Raw genomic sequence first — 22,070 nt, forward strand, 5'->3', positions numbered from 1 at the left:
CATGATTGTTCAAGAAAACCATTTAAGGTGATGAGAGCAATCTGTCAATCATCCTGTGATCAATAACTTATTGCAGAGAACAATGCAGATATTCTCAGAAAATTACATTTTTAAAGAACAGCCTTTTAGTTTCATTAGCAACAAGCTGCATCTAAATTTGTTCTCTGCATCTGATCCTACTTATAGTCAGACAAAATCCAACCACTAGGGGCAGCAGGCAGCCACAGTCCAGCATCCCGGGGCTGAGTCCAGGGCAGTGATGGGCCCGTGAACCTAACATGAAAGGAAATCCACACAGATAGGCGGAGAAAGGAGCCGAGCACTGGCGGAATCGAACCCTCAGATCTTCTTGCTGTGAGGAGAAAAGTGTCGCCGAAGGATTCTATTTAGATATTCTGACCAGGAAGGTTGATTTCACAGACATGTCTTTGATGGATTTGTGTCAGCAGGCTGAGTTTTGGTCGCCATCAGAGCTTGGCTTTGGAAATCAAACAACTGCACCTGCTCCTAATTTCTGTCTTGCATGCAATAAGATTATTTGCTGTAGCTACTCACACATGTCCAGCAGGTGGCAGACAGCTATACAATACATTACATAAAAACAAAATTACTTTTTGTGGTAATCTGGCCCATCAAATGTCACCACATTTTACTCACTTTTTCCTCATTATGTGCCATTTTAATGTGGTGACGTATGAGATGATGGCATTTATTGTTTTTGAGTTATCGGGGTAACAACCAGGAGGGGATGGATTACCATTATCCATCTATATTCCTTGGAATTTTTACAGTGTGTACGCCTCAGCTTTTTCAAAGTTGGAAAACACAATAGGCAAACCAGTTTTCCCAGAATTTGTTAAAACCTTTCTGGGAGAAAATTCAGTAAATTTTTGTCACCTTTAACATTGTAAGGTGACAAACCTCTGTCACTGCTTCATTATTCTACATTTGTGTGGCGACACAGAGGCAAATGTGCTCTGAGGTTGAGCTGTTTTAGGGGTTTGGTGTCGTTCCCAAGGACACATTGATGCTCAAGTGTCCTTGACCAAAGTCTTTAATCCCCAAATTGCTCCTTGTGTGTGTGTGTGTGTGTGTGTGTGTGTGTGTGTGTGTGTGTGTGTGTGTGTGTGTGTGTGTGTGTGTGTGTGTGTGTGTGTGTTGGGGGGGGGGGTATTGTAAAACACTTTGATCTCTTGAGATGGATCAGCATTGTACAAATTCCCTTTATTCTTGATTCCAGCAGTCCTCAGTTATAACCACAGTCTGTCTCCGGATTGTGGTTTCTTGGAGCCGTATCTTCAGTTCATGTGGTGCAGCGTGCTAATGCAGAAAACTCTTTATGAATGTCTGTCTGTGGGTTCATTGGAATTCCTCTGAGGGTCAATCACATGTGACTCCAGGGACATTCTTTGGTTCCAGATGAACATAACGTGAGCAGAATCCAACAATGGCGGATGGCAGAGGAGTCGGACCTTGTTGAAGGCTGTTGGCACTTTATTGGTTTATATTTCTTAGTTTGGTAAAATGGACCACTGCACTGGTTTAAATGGGGTTTTGGAGATGATGATGTTGTGTAGATACATTACAGTGTCATCAGCATATGTGTGAATCTCTGTCTCAGGGTCAACAGGTGGCAGGTCATGGACATAACAGCTCAATAAACATGGGCTGTGAATACAGAGTGGTTAAAGAGAAGAGTTTGGAGTCTGGATTTATGATTTATGGTCTCATTCAGACTGAGGTTGGCAGACTTTTTTTTTTTTTTTTTTTTGTCATCTCCCCCCAAATCAGTTTGGTTTTAAGACAGATTATCTGTCCAGCTTAACCCACCTCTCAGAGGTGCAGCTGGATTTTAGTGGGATTTGCCAAGGTCCGAGTGCAGGTGGCGAGACAAACCTTTGTTTGCACACAACGTCCTCTTCACTGTAGCGATGTTCACTGCGACTGCAACGGTGAGGACCGCAAAGAGCCTTCTTTCTCTGCGGCACATTCTCACCAAGAAAATCCACAGGTTGTATTCCCTTCAATGTGTCCTACTCACCCGTGCCCTCATGTCCAGAACCACGAGGGCACGGGTCTCACTCATGCACACACACGTCCAGACATGTCTCTTTCAGCTTGAGCCGGATTGAGTTTGGACACGTGTGTAGGATAAGCCGGATTTGGAAGACTGGTGTGAACATTATCTGGCTAGAAAATGATCCGGCTTGAGTCTGGGTCAAGAAAGAATTCCATGGCCAGTCTGAACTGGCCTATAGGACTTGGCAGGCGTGTTTTTCCAGAGAAAAGGAGGCTGATAAGAGGTAGTTCTGTAACCTGCTGACTTCTTTTTCACCTTTGAGGCGCGGCGCCAGCCTGTATTTTGACAGTGCAGCAGACAAGAAGTTAAGTAACGCCTTGATGTCTGCAACATAAGACTGATAGATGATTTTCCAGCCGACTTTTATAATTATGCATATTCCTCAAGCAACTACTTTGCCTCCTGGAGTGAATCCAAGCAACTCGTCAGGAGAGTAAATTACCTTGAAATGAATCAAAATTTGCAAGTTTTCTGCTCCTGAGAATCAGGAGATGAACAGGCTCTGAAACGTGTTTCTGAAAACGAGGTTTTTGTTTTTAATGCATGCGGTTTGGCCGCGGCGCCGGAGGCTCATAATTCTGCAGTTAAAGCGGTGAAACTGTTTTCCTTAAGGTTTGACCATTAATTTTTAATGCCTTTGGTTTGTCCATCGTAAACTGAAAACATGTTTCCTGTCACACGTGTCCCTGGTCCCATGATATACTGCTGAAGACTTCACAATAAAACGAACGTTAATTACACTTGGCATTGTTTTGTCTTTGTCTATCGTATAAAGAATTCTGTTTGCTTTGTGACATCTGGTTAACCGACTGCAGCGCTGTTACTCCCAATTAAAGCTGTTAAGACCTAAATTATAGCTACCACCCAGGCTTTTTTTTTTTTTACTTTTTTAAAGTTCTGCTCTTATTTTACTTTTATTATTCATTTTAGCTCTGGTGAGTTTTTATTTTTGTGCAAATGTCTTCAAAATGATAAAACACATTAGCTTCTTGTCTCTATTTGATTTTATACCTTAATTTTCTGCATTGACCCTTTTAAAAACTCCAAAATATATTTTTATTTTTATTTAACTCCGTCCCCTTTGAGCCCACACAAAAACAAAGATGATATATATCCTTCATGTTATGTTTTTTACAGCTACAATAGCGCCCTCTTTTCAAAGTTGAGTGGTTGTTGTTGTTCAGACATACATTATGTTATGTGATTGTGTAACAGTTGTGTCCACTTCTTGAACAGTGTTTTTAATCAGGATTTAGTTTCATATTAATGGAATCGGCAAGGATAAATCGGATTCGCCTATAAGTTATGGTGTTCTTCAAGGTTCTGTTCTTAGCCCACTGTTATTTTCTATTTGCATACCTCCAATTTAGCTCGTAAAGAATCCGCTAACACGTCTATGCAGATGACACTCAATTGTTTGTGTTATTTAAAATTACATTTTTGGTGAAGTGGAACAGAGGTTTTCTTTAAAAGAAGACACAGCTTGTCAGAAGGCACATGGGAGACGCTAGCCTTGATTTGATGTTTTATTGTCAGAAGATCCTTCTCCGTGCCATTCTACCCTGTACAAAGTCAAAATTATAAAAACGTTTTTCCAAAATCTTGCCTATATTCACCTTACTGTAAATTAAAATTAGCGACTACAAAATTGTGCTACTAAATTAATAATTAGTTGTCATGAAAGTGATGATGAGTACATTAAGACATCTATAATTATATTCCAGTGAAATAAAATATATTATTCTGACGTGGGCCATTCTGTTTAATGGGTAATTATGTTTTTGCTACTTTAATTATATTTTGATGATAATACTTTTGCACTTTTCAATCAAATACTTCTACCTGGAATAGAGGAAGATTAAACCATTCATCAAATACTGTAATTTTATAAATTGAAATGTACAAAGGAGTGAAATTAATTAATTTCAGTCCCTTTACATGCATTAACAGTCTCCCCACACACACACACACACACACACGAGCTAGAAGGCGTTTTATGGTGCACAGATAACTATCGGCCAGAACAATAGACCGTCTCTCTCCTCCCATTTGGTGAGACTTCATTTATACATCCCCCCACCCCCACCCCCCCAACTCTGCAGTGGAGGAAGAAAACCAGATTAATTTCAGGGTCGATTTTTGGATTATGAATTAACATGGCAGCGTCCTGAAAGGCTTCATTTACACCTAATTGACTGTATTGGCTCATTGAAATGGATGTTGAGTTAAAATTCGTCTGGGTGTCTCGCCCCGGTGTGTGTGTCTGTGCACGCGCGCACACTCGTGCATCTTCCAGTTGTCAGGTTTCCACTGTCCTAAGTTTCAACTTCAAGTCAGAAAAAGTTGGGACGGAAAATTAAAAAAAAAAAAAAAAAAGAATCCTGCAGTGATTCGTACATTTACTTTGACTTCATATCGTATGAACCCAAAATATTTCCTGTTTTGTGTGGCCATTTTAATGTGCATCTATTCCTGTTTTTAAGAGCTGAACACCTCGGGGAGAAGCTGCCGTTAATCTGAGGGATTTTACAAACGATTTAGCTGGACTCAGTTTTTCTGCTCTCACAGCCGGCGTATTGATCAGAATCTTATTCTGTTAACGAGTGATGAACTGATTAATATTCATGAACCGCTGTGAGGTGAGCTTCTGTAAATCACAGGTCAGGAACCATACTCTGAGGTTTTACACAGTCATTCCAGCCGTACCCAAGAACTCTCTGGAGACAGACATCCAGTTCCCTCCTCGGGTCAGTGAATCACAACGATGTAGTAAGACTGGAAGACGTGGACCTTCATTCTCCTGCAAAGATCATGCACCTCTGTCCAGAGACCTCGTGGCTACGTAAGGTCTTCCCACATGTCTGATGAGGGGAGGTGATGGTCTAGTGGTTAAGTGTTGGGCTTGAGACCAGAGGATCCTTGGTTCACATCCCAGCCTGACTGGAAAATCACTAAGGGCCCTTGGGCAAGGTCCTTAATCCCCTTGTTGCTCCCGGTGTGTAGTGGGCACCTTGCATGGTAGCAGCCTGACATTGGTGTGAATGTGAGGCATTATTGTAAAGCGCTTTGAGCATTTGATGCAGATGGAAAAGTGCTATATAAATGCAGTCCGTTTACTATTTATGTCTCTTGATCTTAATTCCGAAGACCTAGACATGAAGTGAATGTCGTTACAGGTTCATCACTTCCGACACATACAGATACACTTCTGACAGCCGGGGCCAGGATCTTGGTCTTGATCCCTCAGTACTAGTGCCACTTTTAGGAGATCCACTGTTTGGAGGTCAGTGGAGCACCCAAACCCGTGGTCTCTGTGGCCTTATCCAGCACACAGTCCATGCAAGCATTGAACCGAGGGAGCCAGGATACATCCCTGAGGAACCCCAGATCTACTTTACTCGTGTGTGTGTGTGTATTTTAGTGTAGATGCGTGAACAGATTTTGGTTTTAAATCATCATTGTGAGGACAGGTTGGCTGGTCCTCACATCTTGATGAACGTCAAAGGGCTGTTTGAAGGTTCAGACTTGGTTTTTGGGGACAGGGTTAGACTTAAGTTGGGGTTTTGAGCTGTGGAATGCATTTAGTCTGGCTGTCCTCACAATTCTGGAAAGACGTGGACACGTTATCTCAAAAACAGCTGAACAGATTTCTTTCAAACTTGGTGGAAATATTACTTGGCTAGATATCTCCAGGTGATTAGAGTTTGGAGTAGTTTTGTCAAGGGTCAAGGAAAACATGGTACAAAAAAAGCCAACACCCTTTTTGTGTATCTCAACAACCAAGAAGTCTAGATGGATGATCTACAGCATATATTGATCAGCAAAATATTTGTGATTGATTGGTGTTAATGGCTTCATAATGAAGCCATAGAGTCCAAAGCACCATTACAGACGGAAACTAGTCAAGCTCGCAGAAAGCCGTTGCACTTAGTGGGCTAGTTCAGTTAGAATTTCAATCTAGCGGTAAAACAAAGCATCAGTAATGTCTTCATTGTGACTGCAAGCTGCGTAAATCTGTTTCTGGAGCTGTTTCTGCTCATTACTTGTGACCTGTCCGTATGGCACCTTTTTATTTCTATTTTTTTATCAATCTCGTTTTCTTGTCGCCTCAGACATCAGCAGTAGAAGGGCGCTTTGTGATTGGTCGTTGACACAAACTCACCTGTCAAAATTTCAGCAACGTTCAACTCGACTGCAAAGATTGACATAGATGATGTTGAACAAATCCAGGTGAACACTCAGATATCTGAAAACTGAACTGTGGTCAAACATTTTGTAACCAAAATACAATTAAGACTGATGACACATTAACAGACAGACAAAAAAGAGCAGAATCTCCAAATCCCATCCTCACTTTTTGAGAAGTCCACAAAGAAACGTGCAGAATCTCTGATTTATCTACAAGCACAGCTGAAGAAGAAAGTGGGCGGGGCTGTTAGAGGGTGTGGCTTAGACATGACGATGCTGGTTATGACCTGTGGCTCCCTCTGTCTGGTCTGTCCGGTAGGTGAGAAGCCCTACAAGTGCTCATGGGAGGGCTGCGAGTGGCGTTTTGCACGCAGCGACGAGTTGACGCGACACTACCGCAAACACACCGGAGCCAAGCCGTTCAAGTGCAACCACTGCGACAGGTAAGACCCATCTCACCTCCGTCAGGGCAGTGACCCTCATGTCCTGGTAACCACAGTGACTTCTTCACCGTTTGTATTTATTTATTTATTTGTTTGTTTGTTTGACCGACATCCCAAAATGCATAATGCTAAACAGAGTTTATTGTGATCATGAAAGAGAGAAACCAGTTGATGTTTCATGAATGAAATCATGATCAATTCTTTTGACTTCCTGGTCAATGGACTGAATTTCTATTGAGCTTTTCCATCTGAAGCTTTACAAAGATGCCTCATATTCACACATTCACTCACACACGGATTTATTTTAGCGTGCTGCTTTGCAAGGTGTTTCACTGCACACAGAGAAGAACCTGGACATTAAGGCAGACCTGGATCAAGGACCTTTAGTGGTATTCCGGCTTCATGGGGATTTGAACCAAATATGCTCTGGTCTTAAACCCACCTCCCCTCCTCCATCCATCCTTTACTTGATCTTGCTGTGACACTTTCACAGTCACCAGGTTAAAAATCAACTTTCCATAAAAGAATCCTGTAAGATCCATGCCAGGGTTGATCTTCACCAGATACCAGATTTGTTAGATGTTAGCCAAAGGAGGAGTACACAGACAGACATGACCATGACCCAAATGATTGACCTTGAAGGGCAGGACTTGGGTCCATTGTCATCCATATAACATGTTGGGGTGAAAACAGCCAAAGGACCTGGGAGGAGTTGAGGAACAAACAAATACTCCAGCATTAGAGATTTTAGCCTCATGACTCGATGAGTTTGAAGGCATTTCTCCAAACCATTCCATATAACTGACACAGTTTAACTTTTTAGTCAAGAACTTCCTCAGCTTTTAAGGATAATGCAGGTTCACTTTCACAGTCTCTATTGTGCCCTTCGCCCATAATATGAATTTTTATTATTTTATTTTTTGGTTCATTTCCAGATCTTTCTTCACCACCAACAGCTCGAACTACACTTTGCCTTCAGAAATGAGCACCTTGTGGTGCACTCCACACACGGCTGACTGTTAGAGCTGCCCCTGCACCAGCAAGTCCCCCATCAGACTGGGGTTGGCAATCCAGCTCAAAAAACCTGTCCAGCTTGCCAGCCCACTCTGAATGTGGCCGCAGTCTTATATTGGTAAAGCAGTACTGTGCGTCACTTTTTATTGGTTTATCAAAGGCTTTGACACCGTGGACCATGTTGTTTTAAAGCTTAGGCTTCTTTGTTTCGGACTGTCGGAACATGTAGTTTCCTGGTCCACAAATTATTTGAGTGACAGGACTCGGTGTATTAAGAGTGATGGTCTGTGTTCTGAATTTATGAGTGTCCACAATGGAGTGCCACAGGGTTCAATACTGGGCCCCCTCTTGTTCATTATGTACATTAATGACTTAGCACAAAATGTGTCAGATGCTAATATGTATTTTTATGCTGATGACACAATTATTTACTGTTCTGGATTCACCCTTGCTAAAGCTGTTGAATCTCTACAGAAAGCTTTTAATGTGGTCCAGCACACACCTCTGCAGCGAAACTGGTGCTCAGTGCTGAAAAGACCAAATTAATGTTTGCAAACACCAAGAAGGTGCCTCAATGTACCCCTACGGTGTCCACTCTGCCCCTACGGTGTCCACTCTTGAGGGAAATGTCATTGAGGTGGTTCACACGTACAAATACCTCGGTGTCTTGCTTGATGACTCCCTCACCTTCAAGCCACATATAGACAGTCAAATAGGGCTTTTTCTTTCTAAATAAATTTGTTTTTTCTGTTGACGTGAAAAAGCAGCTTGTCACAGCAACATTTTTATCTTTGTTAGATGATGTGGATTTGTTGTATGTGAACTCCTCAGATCAGTGTCTTAAAAAGATTGATGCTGATACTTCTGAGGTTTGTTACTAACTGTAAAGTCTCGGCCCATCACTGTGACCTGTATTCTCGAGTGGGACGTCCTTCTTTGTCCACCAGGCGGTTGGGACATTGGTGTACTTTTATTGATAAGGCCTTGTTTTGGCTGCTGCCTTCTTAGATCTGTAATTTGATCCCACGTAGAAATATTGACTCTTACTCTTTGCGTTCAAATGGTCACGTCTATTTGTCTGCACAGAACTCAGAACTGGGAAAACGGGCTTTTGTTTGCTCACCTCCATCTATGTGAAACATGTCGCAAAAGACTGGAAATAAACATATTTCACTGAGCACTTTTTAAGTCCAGACTGAGAGCACTCGAGAGGACGTCTTTGAATTATGTTTTTCTTAATCGTACGTTATTTTAATGGTGTGAATTTAGTTCTAATTGTTGTGTAACTGTTGCTGCCTCTTGGCCAGGACTCCCTTACAAAGAGGTTTTTAATCTCAGTGGGACTTTCCTGGTTAAATAAAGATAAAATATCAGCCCTGAGGACTGTTAAAGCTCGTGCTTATTCTCCTGAAATCCCTTCTTGTGGTTATTTTTATCGCTCGGCCTTGACGGACATTGTTTTCTGTGTGTGTGCGCGTGTGTGTGTGTGTGTGTGTGCGCGCGCGCCCCAGAGATGGGGTAATTAGCTGTCGTGGGTTCCCTCTAGTTTGGGTTTTAGTCGTAAACCCTACAGAACCCTCCAGCCTGTGAGCTCGGGGGGGGGCTATTAACACACTGTGGGGATCGAACAGAAAGTCAGATGTGTCACGAAACCCTCATTTGTGCTCTAAACGATTGTCTTAAAAATAAAATAAAAACTGCTCACTTACAGTCTCGTACAGTATTTTTCTGAGGCCATCGTGGCTCAGACTCACCCCCCACCCCCACCCTTGGATTTATGTTCGGCGTGTTCTGCACCATTTAACGATGGTGCTCTATTCACCATTTTTCACATCTCCTGTGAACACTGATATTCCTGAAGCTGAGTCATGCAGTGGCGGCTCTAGAGGGGGGTTGTAACCCCACCCTGAACCACTGACCAAAGGTGCACTAAAATCTGGGGACGTTCTTGCCAAATCAAGGGCTGGTTGATGAACTGTGCTGAATTATAAGGTTGTCAGGGTTTAAATAAAATAAAAAAATGCAATATTTTTGTTTTGGTTGGTTTTTGTTTTCCCTTGGGATGATCCATGCCTCCAGAACCCCCACCCCCCCACCCACCTTCACCTTCACCTACTTCCAGCCCTGGGTCATTTCATGCCAACTGGTGAACTTAAAGTAGGAAAAGGTCGTGCCTAAACGAAGGCTGGTTGATGAAATCTGCCGTATGTAGAATTAAAAATTTCCAGTATTTAAAATAAAACATTTGCATAATGAAACTGACGACAAGAGAATCCATATTTAGCTTTCCAGACTTGTCAGAATTCGTTTGGTCTTTCCTCCAGGGGGAGCCATGCCCCCCCCACACCTAAACCTAGGTCTGCCCCTGGTTCATTCATGCTGAGACATTAGTCCAGACATCATTTTGCCCCCTCTTTTTTTTTTTTGCCTTTCTTTGCTTTGCAAAATTATAGAAATTGATTTTAGTAAATAAGTCCCGACTTGCAGCAGACTTCAGGATGCAAATCCATATTTTCAGTAAAACGTATGTGCTGGGCAGAGCTCACAGCTTGTTTCCATGACAATGGAAAAGTGACGGGCATGGAGACGTTTGCGTTAAACTGTTCCGTACGGCGATTAATCCCGACTCATCAGGCAGAGACCCCCTGAGGAGGAGAACAAAAAAGTGGAGAAGAAAAGGGAGAGTTTAGAGGAGAAGATGGAAGAGAGGGAGGCACCAGCTGGCCTGGCAGCTCCACCCCCCCCGGCCACACACACACACGCGGTAATGCGGCCATCTGTCCGCACAGACGGGCTGGTCCAGGTAAACTGTAAGTACCGCACAGCCATCTGATTGGGTTGTGAGTCGAACACAGGTCCAGAGGTGAGCCTGGACCCGGATAATCCCTCTGTTCCTGTGGAAGGTCATGGGGGCGGAGCTGGTCACCTCTCCTACTGTGCCACAGGCGGTGAGCAGGTCAGCGGTCTGTTGATGGACAGATTAGAGCTGTGTGTCAGACAACACACGGACAACACGTCCACACAGGACGAAGGCCCAGGTGGGGTTCAAACCCACAACCTTCTTTCTTTGAGGCAGCCATACCGCTTTGGCACCACACCGCAGCAACTTCAATCATTTGGACACTGAGGAACTTCAAGCAACAAACCGGCACAATCTGTAAATAATTCTGAACCAAAGGAAAGTCCACAGACGGATCAGGTTTAAGTTTGAAGTTTCAGGACGTTTTGTTGCATGATGCAAACGACAACTAAAAAAATAACTTTTCAGTCGTAATCACTCTGCGTGCGTTTAGTGTCTGCGTGGTCAGTGTTTCCTTCATTAAACCCTGACTGGTAGGTCCTTCTTTTCTGCAGGAAGTGGGTGTGTCTTTTTCTCTCCAAATTCTCAGGTGGGGGCGGAGCACTGCATCTGCCCCTGTCTGTTGTCTTTGGCGCCCCTTGCTGGTTGGACTGGGTACACCGTAGTGCCTCTGGCCTGTTGGGGCTGCTGTTAGTGATTTTTGGGGTTCCTCGACCCCAGTATCTGCTTGGATTATTTGGATTCTTTTCATTCATTTGTTACAACCAAAGGTGAATTTGTTTGTGCCTCTTTTTACTGCCCTCTGCAGGCCTGGAGGTGGTGCTTATATCCTGGCTGTGGTTTTATTCTGGCAGTGCTTAATATATATTATAATATATAATGCAGCCTTTACTGTCATATATATATACACACACCCCTGGCAAAAATTATGGAATCAGTGGCCTCGGAGGATTTTCATTCAGTTGTTTAATTTTGTAGAAAAAAAGCAGATCACAGACATGACACAAAACTAAAGTCATTTCAAATGGCAACTTTCTGGCTTTAAGAAACACTATAAGAAATCAGGAAAAAAAAATTGTGGCAGTCAGTAACGGTTACTTTTTTAGACCAAGCAGAGGGAAAAAAATTATGGAATCACTCAATTCTGAGGAAAAAATTATGGAATCACCCTGTAAATTTTCATCCCCAAAACTAAGGGGATGGGATGTAATGGGATTTACATACAGAAAAGCTAAACGAAAACCATCATTAACACCTAAACAGAAAAAACAAGGTTACAATGGGCTAAGGAAAAGCAATCGTGGACTGTGGATGACTGGATGAAAGTCATATTCAGTGATGAATCTCGAATCTGCATTGGGCAAGGTGATGATGCTGGAACTTTTGTTTGGTGCAGTTCCAGTGAGATTTATAAAGATGACTGCCTGAAGAGAACATGTAAATTTCCACAGTCATTGATGATATGGAGCTGCATGTCAGGTAAAGGCACTGGGGAGATGGCTGTCATTACATCATCAATAAATGCACAAGTTTACATTGATATTTTGGACACTTTTCTTATCCCATCAATTGAAAGAATGTTTGGGGATGATGAAATCATTTTTCAAGATGATAATGCATCTTGCCATAGAGCAAAAACTGTGAAAACATTCCTTGCAAAAAGGCACATAGGGTCAGTGTCATGGCCTGCAAATAGTCCGGATCTTAATCCAATTGAAAATCTTTGGAAGTTGAAGAAAATGGTCCATGACAAGGCTCCAACCTGCAAAGCTGATCTGGCAACAGCAATCAGAGAAAGTTGGAGCCAGATTGATGAAGAGTACTGTTAGTCACTCATTAAGTCCATGCCTCAGAGACTGCAAGCTGTTATAAAAGCCAGAGGTGATGCAACAAAATACTAGTGATGTGTTGGAGTGTTCTTTTGTTTTTCATGATTCCATAATTTTTTCCTCAGAATTGAGTGATTCCATATTTTTTCCCTCTGCTTGGTCTAAAAAAGTAACCGTTACTGACTGCCACAATTTTTTTTTCTTGATTTCTTATAGTGTTTCTTAAAGCCAGAAAGTTGCCATTTGAAATGACTTTAGTTTTGTGTCATGTCTGTGATCTGCTTTTTTCTACAAAATTAAACAGCTGAATGAACATCCTCCGAGGCCGGTGATTCCATAATTTTTGCCAGGGGTCATGAGATATGGTCGGTCATTTCAGAACTCAGCAGCACATCTGAGATGGTGTCTCTTCACCCAAAGCGATCAAATGAATTAATGTGATTATTAACCATCAGATGACAAAGTAAAAGCTCTTAAATTATTCTAATGTCAGTTTTAAGCAGAAACAAGGTTTGTGTCAGTCATTGGAGAAATGACTGACACACAGTGACCACATCAGCTAGCAGCTCATGTATCCGCGGCGCTCTGATCGCTTCCTGCATCTTTTATGATGAAATAAACTGAATTTATGTGGAAATGAATGTTGTAGAAAAGCTTCAGATATCTGTGTCGCTGAGACAGATGATGACTGGAGGCAGTCTGGAGCAGAAACTAGGTGATAATCAGTGAACCGCGACCAATGGCGCATGCGCGGTGAAGGCAGGGCGGACCGATTTTTAGAGGGGACTGTTCGGTCTGCAACAGCGGTGCTGGGGACCAACCAACTCCAGATGTAGAGGCGCTGCCTTGGTCAGGGGCAGAGAAAGGAGCAGATCCTAAATAAGCATGTATTTGATTGTGGGAGAAAACTGGAGGAAACAACACACAGACAACATGCAAACTCCACACAGAAAGGACGAGAACTGATCCCACGACCTTCTTGCTGTGAGGCACCAGTGGCTGTGGTTTTATCGTGGCGGCGCTTCGATCCCAGCTGTGGTTTCATCAGAACATTTGTGGTTTTATTGTGTGTGTGTGTCGTCACACATCTGTAATCACGACAGTTCTTATGCAGCAGCTGAATTTATGACTCGTCGCACGGCGCCGTCACCGTGGAGTTAAATGGGCTGACAAGAGACGACACAGCCGTGCACGCTCACTGTGCACACTCACCGTGCACCTCCAATGAATTCCTGCAAAACTCTTGCAGATGAGCAGCCGTGCTGTGGATGTCTGAGACGACTGATGGACAGATACAAGTGTCCACAGTAACCACTGTGACGTCACAAAGTAAAACACCAGAACTCGGCTCCACCTATCAGGAAGCAGCTCAAACTCTCCGTTCCTGGAATCTCATTTCTTCTGCACGTTCTCATGAAAAGGCAGAGCTTATTATCGTGCACAAATTTGTGACATCACAAGGGTGACTTTGAAGTTAAAAGCAAAACACCTCACAAAAATCTGTCAGCTTAGGTGGGTCCATAAATATTTGGACAGTGGAAGGCATCAAACATTGGAGGTCAATGTTTGATGCCTTCCAGTTTTTAAGTTTTAATTCAAGGTTCAATTAATTAAACCATTTAGGAATTAGGCATTTTTATGCACAATCACTCAATTTTCAGATGACTTAAGTAACTGGACAAACTAAATATAAGGATTATTTTTAATATAAATCATCACTTTTATAGCTCATTTTCTTCAGACAGTTCAGAGCATGGATAATTCAACATTTTGCAATCTTGCAGTGGGTCTGAGTGAGGGAACTCGCCTCACTGAGACGAGTTCCCTCACTGAGACCCTCTGCAAGATTGGGAACATAATTCTAATTGTGGCCACTAGGGGGCAGCATCTCTAAAATCTTGCAGATGTGATATCTTGACAAAGAAACTGTGTATTGAGCTGAAACTTGGTACAGTAGGTTACCTCACTTAGAACTTTGACATGGTTGACACAAGGTGGCCACAAGGGGGCAAAGTCGCTTAAACCTAGTTTCTGCGATGACACCACGACTTGGTGGAGCGTGATGAAAATTGCTCAAGTCAATTATACCACAGTTTAGACGTTGCATATTGGGCTCAGGGGGTACAGGTTGGGGTCAGTATTGATGTTCTTAACATCTTGTGAAGCTACGTATGCCTGACTTTTACTTTTGCATCATCATATCCACGCATGTTTAAAAGAACATGAGCATGAATTTGAAGGAGGAATTGAAATTCAGTGTTAAATGTTTGCCCAAACCATCTGCTTTTCAATCTGAGTAAATCGTTTGATTGCAAATTCTATTTAGACATACTTAATTTTTGCTGTAATGGCTGCATCCCCAAGAAAGTAATAAAATATCAAACATTTTTTATTGATCTGTGGGGAGACTATTAAAAAGTGATTGTTTTATAAGATGTTCAGGCGCTTTCATAATAAAGATTTTGTGCATTTTGTGTCTTGGTGTATTGAAGCGTTTGACGGCATTTTTGTGTCTGTGCAGGTGTTTTTCCCGGTCGGACCACCTGGCTCTGCACATGAAGAGGCACATCTGAGCGGAGAACCATGTAGAGCCGGAGAGAGGAGGAAGGGGAGGAGGAGAGACAGGAGAAGAGAGCGCGATGGGCAATCGGGCCACGCCCAAACGACAGCCGGAGGCCACCACGCCTGCAGGGGGCGTGTGTCTACCTGAGGCTGGCGTGGACATCTTTCTCATCGCGGAGAGAAAGAACAGGAGAAGTAGCTAGATTGTTGTTTTTCTTTCAATACTACACATTACACAACCGTCTTTGAATGCATCATCACAGTGAACTCCAGAGGGCGCTGCCGCACATCTCTGGGGGTTTGGACGCTGCCAATCTCACTTATCGTTCACTTTTCTGATCAAACACAGCTTTTTGTTTTTATGTGCTCGGTGTCTCGTACCGTATATCCGAATAATCAACCTTTAGTACTTTTGAAATCCAATACTCAACAGTTTTTGTTTTTGATGTGCATCATAACTTGGAAATAAATGCCATCATCAGCCGCCGTCTGCTTGTATGTGAAGAAAACAACAATGTCAAATCTGCAGGAGAGAGACTGCTGACCAATGCCGCGCGTGTCCGGCAATCGGATGGACACCGGGTGCACCCATGAGTGCTGCTGCAGCTCTCAGGCTCTCCTCAAGGGGGCGTTAGCACCTCCCACCTTCACTGAGATGCCTGCCGCCACCCTTCCAACGGAAATGTGCAGCGACACTTTCTTCCCTCTTTTTTGTATTTGGAGGATCGTAATTCTTCTTGTTCTTATTGCAACGTGTGACACTTTTTCTCTGAAAACTTGCAGAATTTTGCTTTGATGGGAAAACTGAGAATCTTCGATGAATTCAGCAGAATGTTTGGGACGTGAGGGAAAGCGGTGCAGGTCCATTTGCTTTTTTATTTTTTATTTTTTTTGGAGTGAAGTAAACATGGAGGTCTTGGTTTTTTCCAAACCCAGACCCTGGTGAGGTCTGACAGAATCCGGTTCCGTTGCTCCTGCGCAGTGAGGGACTAAAGACACCAGCTGACCTCTGACCTCTGTCAAATCCACTCATGCACTGACTTTATTTTTTTTTATTCTCAATGTTATGTATTTTTTTCTACAGTTAAAATATGGAAAAAGAACAAAAAGAAAAAAAGGTTTAAAAAAGACAAACCCACTCGATCCACAAACACGTTGTCTCCTGTAGGCTCCTGTGGAGATAAATCTAACAAGATTTAGGACAATAATGATTAAACAAACTGAAAACAAAACACTGCATGACAAACGCACACACATCATGGAATTCTGGGTTCTGCTCCCAAATCTGTTTTCACGCTTTTCTTCAGCGGACGAGTTTATTGGCTCTCAGCTAGAGGTAACAAATGACTCCAAATCCTTTGAAGTGAGAAATCATTCCAGAAATCACCCCCATATCTTGCTGCAGATTGTGCCTCGGGTTTAATCATCGCATTTACTTTCCACACGTCTTTGCTAATGATCAGAGCCGCAGGTTTCAGAGGAAATTAAAGATCAGCAGCAGGTTGTTGAGCAAAACAACTTTTTTTTCTTTTTTTTTTTTTTAGATGTTCAGTATCTGCAGATGTTGGTGAGTCTAAAGCAGCACTAATCAGTCTGGACCACTATCCAGAATTCCAAATGTAATTTGTGGGAAAACAACACTGGTTTTATGGAATAACTCTGCTTTTAACTCTGAGCAGCTCCACCAGATCAGTAAAGTCCAACCAACAGAGCTGAACATTGTGGCATCATTAAGCAACACTGGGATGGATTAAGATGGAAGTCAAAAACCGATTCTGTCCACAGAGCGTCAGTGTCGCCTGTGAAGCATTTTTTGTGTTTTACTAGCTGCAGACAAACAGATCATATGACCTCTGACCTCCTCTGTCAGTGAATGAATTAACATGTGACTTCTTCAATTAAAAATTGCATAATCTAATTTTGAACAACTGCTGTTTATTGGTTTTAGACACACTCACATTAGTATTTTTCCGTCATGACGTTTGACACTTCAGATGTGAATTAGCAATCTTTTCTCATTATATACACTCATGGGCCACGTTATTAGATACACCGTGCCAGTACTGCGTTGGACACCCTTTTTATCTTCAGAACTGCTTTAATTCTTCGTGTCATAGATTCAACAAGGTGTTGGAAACAGTCCTCAGAGATGTTGGTCCATATTGACATGATGGCATCACAGTCACCCATTCAACCAGTCTGTCCATTCACCTCTGACCTCTGACATTAACAAGGCATTTTGGTCCACAGAACTGCCAGTCACTGGATATCTTCTCTTTTTTGGGCCATTCTCTGTAAACCCTAGAGATGGTTGTGGGTGAAAATCCCAGTAGATCAGCAGTTTCTGAAACACACAGACCAGCCCGTCTGGCACCAACAACCATGCTGCGTTCAAAGTCACTTAAATCCCCTTTCTTACATGTTCTGATGCTCAGTTTGAACTTCAGTAAGTCGTCTTCACCACGTCTGGATGCATGAATGCGTTGAGTTGCTGTCATGTGATTGCCTGAGTTGCTTTTTGTGTAAAGCAATTGAACAAGTGTACCTAATAAAGTGGCCGTTGAGCGTGTATATAAGTCCCAAATCACTACACGTATTAGATGTGGATTAATAATCTTTTCTCATTATATGCATTAATCTGTCTTTGTGAAGCTGCGGCCATGTTATTGAGTAACTTGAGATATATATATATATATATATATATATATATATATATATATATATATATATACGCAGTTGCTGGCTAAGCCAGTTAGCTTAACCAATTAGCATGCAGCTAGTACATGTTTTACCTCTTCTCTTCTACCTTTTTTTTTTCTTCCTCCATGATATGATGCACCCTGCAGACCACAAGCGAATCATTCTGACTTACCTCAACATTTATTCAACACCTGATGTCCCAGTGCTAGCTACTACAGGTAACAAGCATTAACATGAGCAGCTAGTTAGCAAGCACAGGATGACTCAACAATATTTGATCATGGACAGAAAATGAGATGACTTGAAACTTAAAAAATTGAAACCTGTGAGTAGAAAATAGTAAAATTACAGTGTTGAAAAGATAAGTGTTTGGATTATGTGTGTTATGTTTCATTGGAGTGTTAAAAGGAATGAGTCTAAAAATGGTGGTCACCAGACCAAGGCTTGAAAAAACTGACAAACTGGCCCATTTCAAGCGTCACACTTAGCTGATATAGATCTTGCTTTTTCTATTGATCTGCTGCATCAAAGTTAACTGAATTTTAATCTGTATCTTCTCATGATATGCCTTTTTAATATGAAGAAGTACAAGGTGATATAGTTCTATTTGTTTTTGATTTATTGTATTTGTGTCTCTATTCACACGCTGCATTTTTTGGGGCACATCCCCAGGCTTTTTCTAAAGTCTCGCACTTACGATTACATCAGAGGCACAATCTGGAGCCAGCAGAAAAACAAGTTGGCCGATAATCGTGGAGTTACTGCTACACTGCAGCTCTAAACGCCCACCTCCGCTGATCTGCCCCGGAGCGCGCAAATGCTCGCTGCTACCGAGTGCCGAGGCCGGGTGAGGGTTCAGGGTTCAGGGTTCCTGGAGCTAGTGAGGATTTCACATCCCAGCGTTTGCCAGCATCGTGCTCCCTGGCCTCACCAGCTTTATTTAGGCAAAGCAAAGGGAGTTATGGTGCAGCACAATCGATACCAAAAACCTCCAGCGTGGAACTGACCTGTGACCCTGGTCAGGAGAGACCACCTCCTTCTGAGGCGTTCAGCTGCCGCTTTCCAGCAAAATCTGTTTGGTATAAACTACCGCTCTCACGTCTGTCCACGTTTACCATGAAGAAACTGTGAGGAACATTTGTTCATCTTCTTGAATGATGCAAAGTATTAAAATGAGAGAGTGGTAGTTGTGACGATGGTTGACTTGCGTTTGATGCGTTTCAAAATGGTTTTAATTGTTTAGATAGATCATCTGCATCTGTCATTCATTCATTCATCACAGAGCACAGTAAACACAGAATTTAGTTGTACTTCATGTGGAATAACATCGCGTTTTCTTCGAGTTTATTCCGTCAAACAGGAAATCTCTGCTCTTTTACACCCATGACATTTTCAGACCGGATTATCAGCCCATGCCGGCCTTTGGCATGATTAACCGAATGTTTTGAAGTGACAGATTATGTAGCTAGCAAGGCTAGTTACTGCAATAGCTTTCCGTGCTACCTTAGCTAGTTAGCATGGAACTGCCTTGAAGATGAGCCTGTTGGATGCTTGACAAGCTAAATCTGTCTAGGTACCCTTACCAAAAAGTAGTATATGCAAGCATGTTTCAAGTATACTTCTAGTTTACTTTTTATATACTTACCAGTACTATTTTTTTGGTAAGGGTAACGCTGGTTAGCAGTTTTACTGCACACTGCTGTATGGTTATTAAATAGTTAAGGATGGTTAGCTCCATGCTAACGCTAACGCTTTAATTCTAATTGACCCAAAGATTCCAGGTATCAGGTTTTTTTTTTTTTTTTAATTAATTGTGAATTTGGAGTCACTTGACAGCTCTGGAAAGAAGTCAAACAACATCGCTCATAGTTGACCTGAAATCCTTCTTGGTGCTGTACAGATCTCGGTGTCACTTCAGATACAAATTGGCTTATTTTCACTGTTAATGCCGCTTTTCTGTCACAACTTTGCTCTGGGTCTCCAGTTGCCGCCGTCCCACAGCTCTTATTAGCATTAGCTCTCCCTGATCCTCCTTGGAGACCTTACAGTTCAGCTAATGAGGTTTCACTGGATCACAGGGACCCTGAGCCGGACCCACCCCAGCAGTCCTGACCATGTGATTATGTTCACTGTAGAACAGATGTTCTCGTTATCTTCAAGGAATGCCAGGAGAAAGATAAGCTTACCATAAAACAAGAGATTTTTTTTTTATGAGGTTCGGAGTCATTAAGTTCCTATTTCTTCTGCGTGGATTTAAGAGAGGGGCTTCTGCAAAATTCAGAGAAATATTTCGTCCGGTCAATGTTTCCCAGAGCCTTTTATTCTGAATCCTCAACAATAAATTCTTGTTTTTATTTCTGTCCATATCGTCCACAGCTGAACTTGCACGTTCTACATTTTTCCCAAAGTTATCCGTATTTGCCTGCTGAGAAAGGACAAGCAGAATTCCTTTAAAATATCAAATCACCTCATTTTATCTTAATCATCTGTATAACCTGAGTAATCCACACGATTCATTATGTTATCAACCAACTTTCAGCTCTTCACAGATGTTCTTATCAGGTGCGAGCGTCTCAGAAGACCAAAAAGTGTCATAACGTTCTCGTCAATTAGAAATAATTTCATCTCAAAGCATTAATTAAAAACCATCCTGTTTGTGGAAGAAACTGAGGCTACAATCGAGTAAAATGTGGGTTTTAATATCTTTGTTGCTCCAACATTGTGAAAATAATCATAATCTGAGTGAAACAGTTTGGAGGATTATTCTTGTAATTATGTAAATGTGGCCTAACTGCGACATAAAAAGTTTTAGTTCCGACCCAAACTGGAGCCTCTTGACTTTTTTTGGGGGGGGGGATTTGAAAGGGATCTCTGAACAAATTCAAATGATTCACAACTTCTAAATTCAGTGCAATTATAAACCTTTGTATCGTGATTAATTAAAGTTTTTTTTTTATTATTATTTTCTGAGATGACAGTCTGTTGGCTCTGATGGTTGAGTAACTGAAGTCATTTTCATGTGATTCTGTCTGACTTGCACATTTTTTGCATTTTCACTTTGTCCATAGGACGAGCGCTACACTCGTCTTAAAGGAGCATTTCATAACAACGCCACTTATTTCCAAAGGAAGGCAAAACTGTTAAATGTACCATGAAACAAAACAAACATCCAGTAAGACAAAGAGGGTCGGACACAGTAGGGACAATCAAACCTGGACTCCAGTGGGAACATCTTAAAGTCTTTAAGCCTTTAGAGGATCCAGCTTCAGTTTTCATCGTATCACCGTGATGACGGTTAGTCGCTTCTGGCAGCTTTGTAAATAGCGTGAGATGACGTATTCAGACAGCTCGGTGTGAAATGAAATGTGACAGAAACCACTGTCTCAGACGTTGCAACATTTCTGTAGACCTGGGTTAGTTCTTCTCAAACGTTGCACTACATTAACATACTTAGCTTTCGCACTCGCTGTGTGTCTGCACTGCTAGCGTAGTCTGTCGGAGCACTCTATCAGATATCCACTTAACATTTTTGTCACATCCAGGATGCATTTTGCCACCAGGAACCAGTCACCGCGGGTTTCACAGCAAGAGTCCGAACAGCTGTTCGTTCAGACCAGAAGTTTGCAATCTGAAGCTTTTTTTTTTTGCTTGTCTGTGCTGAACTTGCAGGGACTTATGGGTGTAATTAATGTTGACAGTGAATGTTATAGGAAAAAACACATTTCTGTATGTCCCGTCATTCAGAAATAATGTTTCTGGGCCAGTCCAGCATTGTTGACATGGGTTAGTCAACACTGTATGACGAAATCCCCAAAGCTGAACTTGAAAGCATCAAGCAGGTTTTCTTTGCTTTGGTGCATGAAGGCATTAATCGCTGTTCACTTTAAATAATTCATATTGAGCCATTAAAACCTTTAAAAAAATACCTTTCATGACCGGTGTGCAGCTTCCAGCTTCCATTTTTAGGATGACAGAATTCTCTGGATGAATAATACAGTGTAGTGCTAGCGGTTGCACACCAGAGGCAAATTCCCATTTCAGAATTGGTGTCTGTTACAGAGATGGTGAAGAGAAAAGAGGTGTGACGAGTGTGAATAACACTGAGCCAATTCACTAATGAAAACTATTGCGAATTTAGCAAAAAAAAAAAAAAAAAGTGAGAAATTGCCAAAATGATGCTGGAATAGTAGTTGTGAGTCCTTTACATTTCCTGTACACAGTAAACTTGTAGCAAGGCGCTAACACATCGGCGTCCACTTCCAGGTTTCCAATAATTGACAATTTAATGTGAATCGTCTGTTTCTGATGCAGCAATTGGGTTAGCAACACAAAGCGGGAACTGATTTCTGGGATTGTCCGGAAGTGCACATCACGCTCGCAAATATTTTTGTGAGTCCCAAAGGCTCACCAAAAATTACAAACTTTAGAGCCACCCAACATTAAATTGAAAAAGT

At 42.1% G+C, this 22,070-nt stretch overlaps 1 protein-coding gene across 1 annotated transcript in view; it reads left to right on the plus strand.

Moving 5' to 3' along the window:
- Nucleotides 1–15,266, plus strand: part of klf7b (Kruppel-like factor 7b) — a 65,518-nt gene extending 50,252 nt beyond the window's left edge. Inside the window, exons 3-4 of the mRNA XM_034186785.1 lie at nucleotides 6,588–6,711; nucleotides 14,876–15,266. Of these exons, the coding sequence (XP_034042676.1) occupies nucleotides 6,588–6,711; nucleotides 14,876–14,927 (176 nt within the window). The 3' untranslated portion in view covers nucleotides 14,928–15,266. The remainder of the gene's footprint in view (nucleotides 1–6,587; nucleotides 6,712–14,875) is intronic.
- Nucleotides 15,267–22,070: the final 6,804 nt, after the last annotated feature.

The sequence above is a fragment of the Thalassophryne amazonica genome, chromosome 14 (assembly GCF_902500255.1).
Source record: "Thalassophryne amazonica chromosome 14, fThaAma1.1, whole genome shotgun sequence".
Lineage (NCBI taxonomy): Eukaryota > Metazoa > Chordata > Actinopteri > Batrachoidiformes > Batrachoididae > Thalassophryne > Thalassophryne amazonica.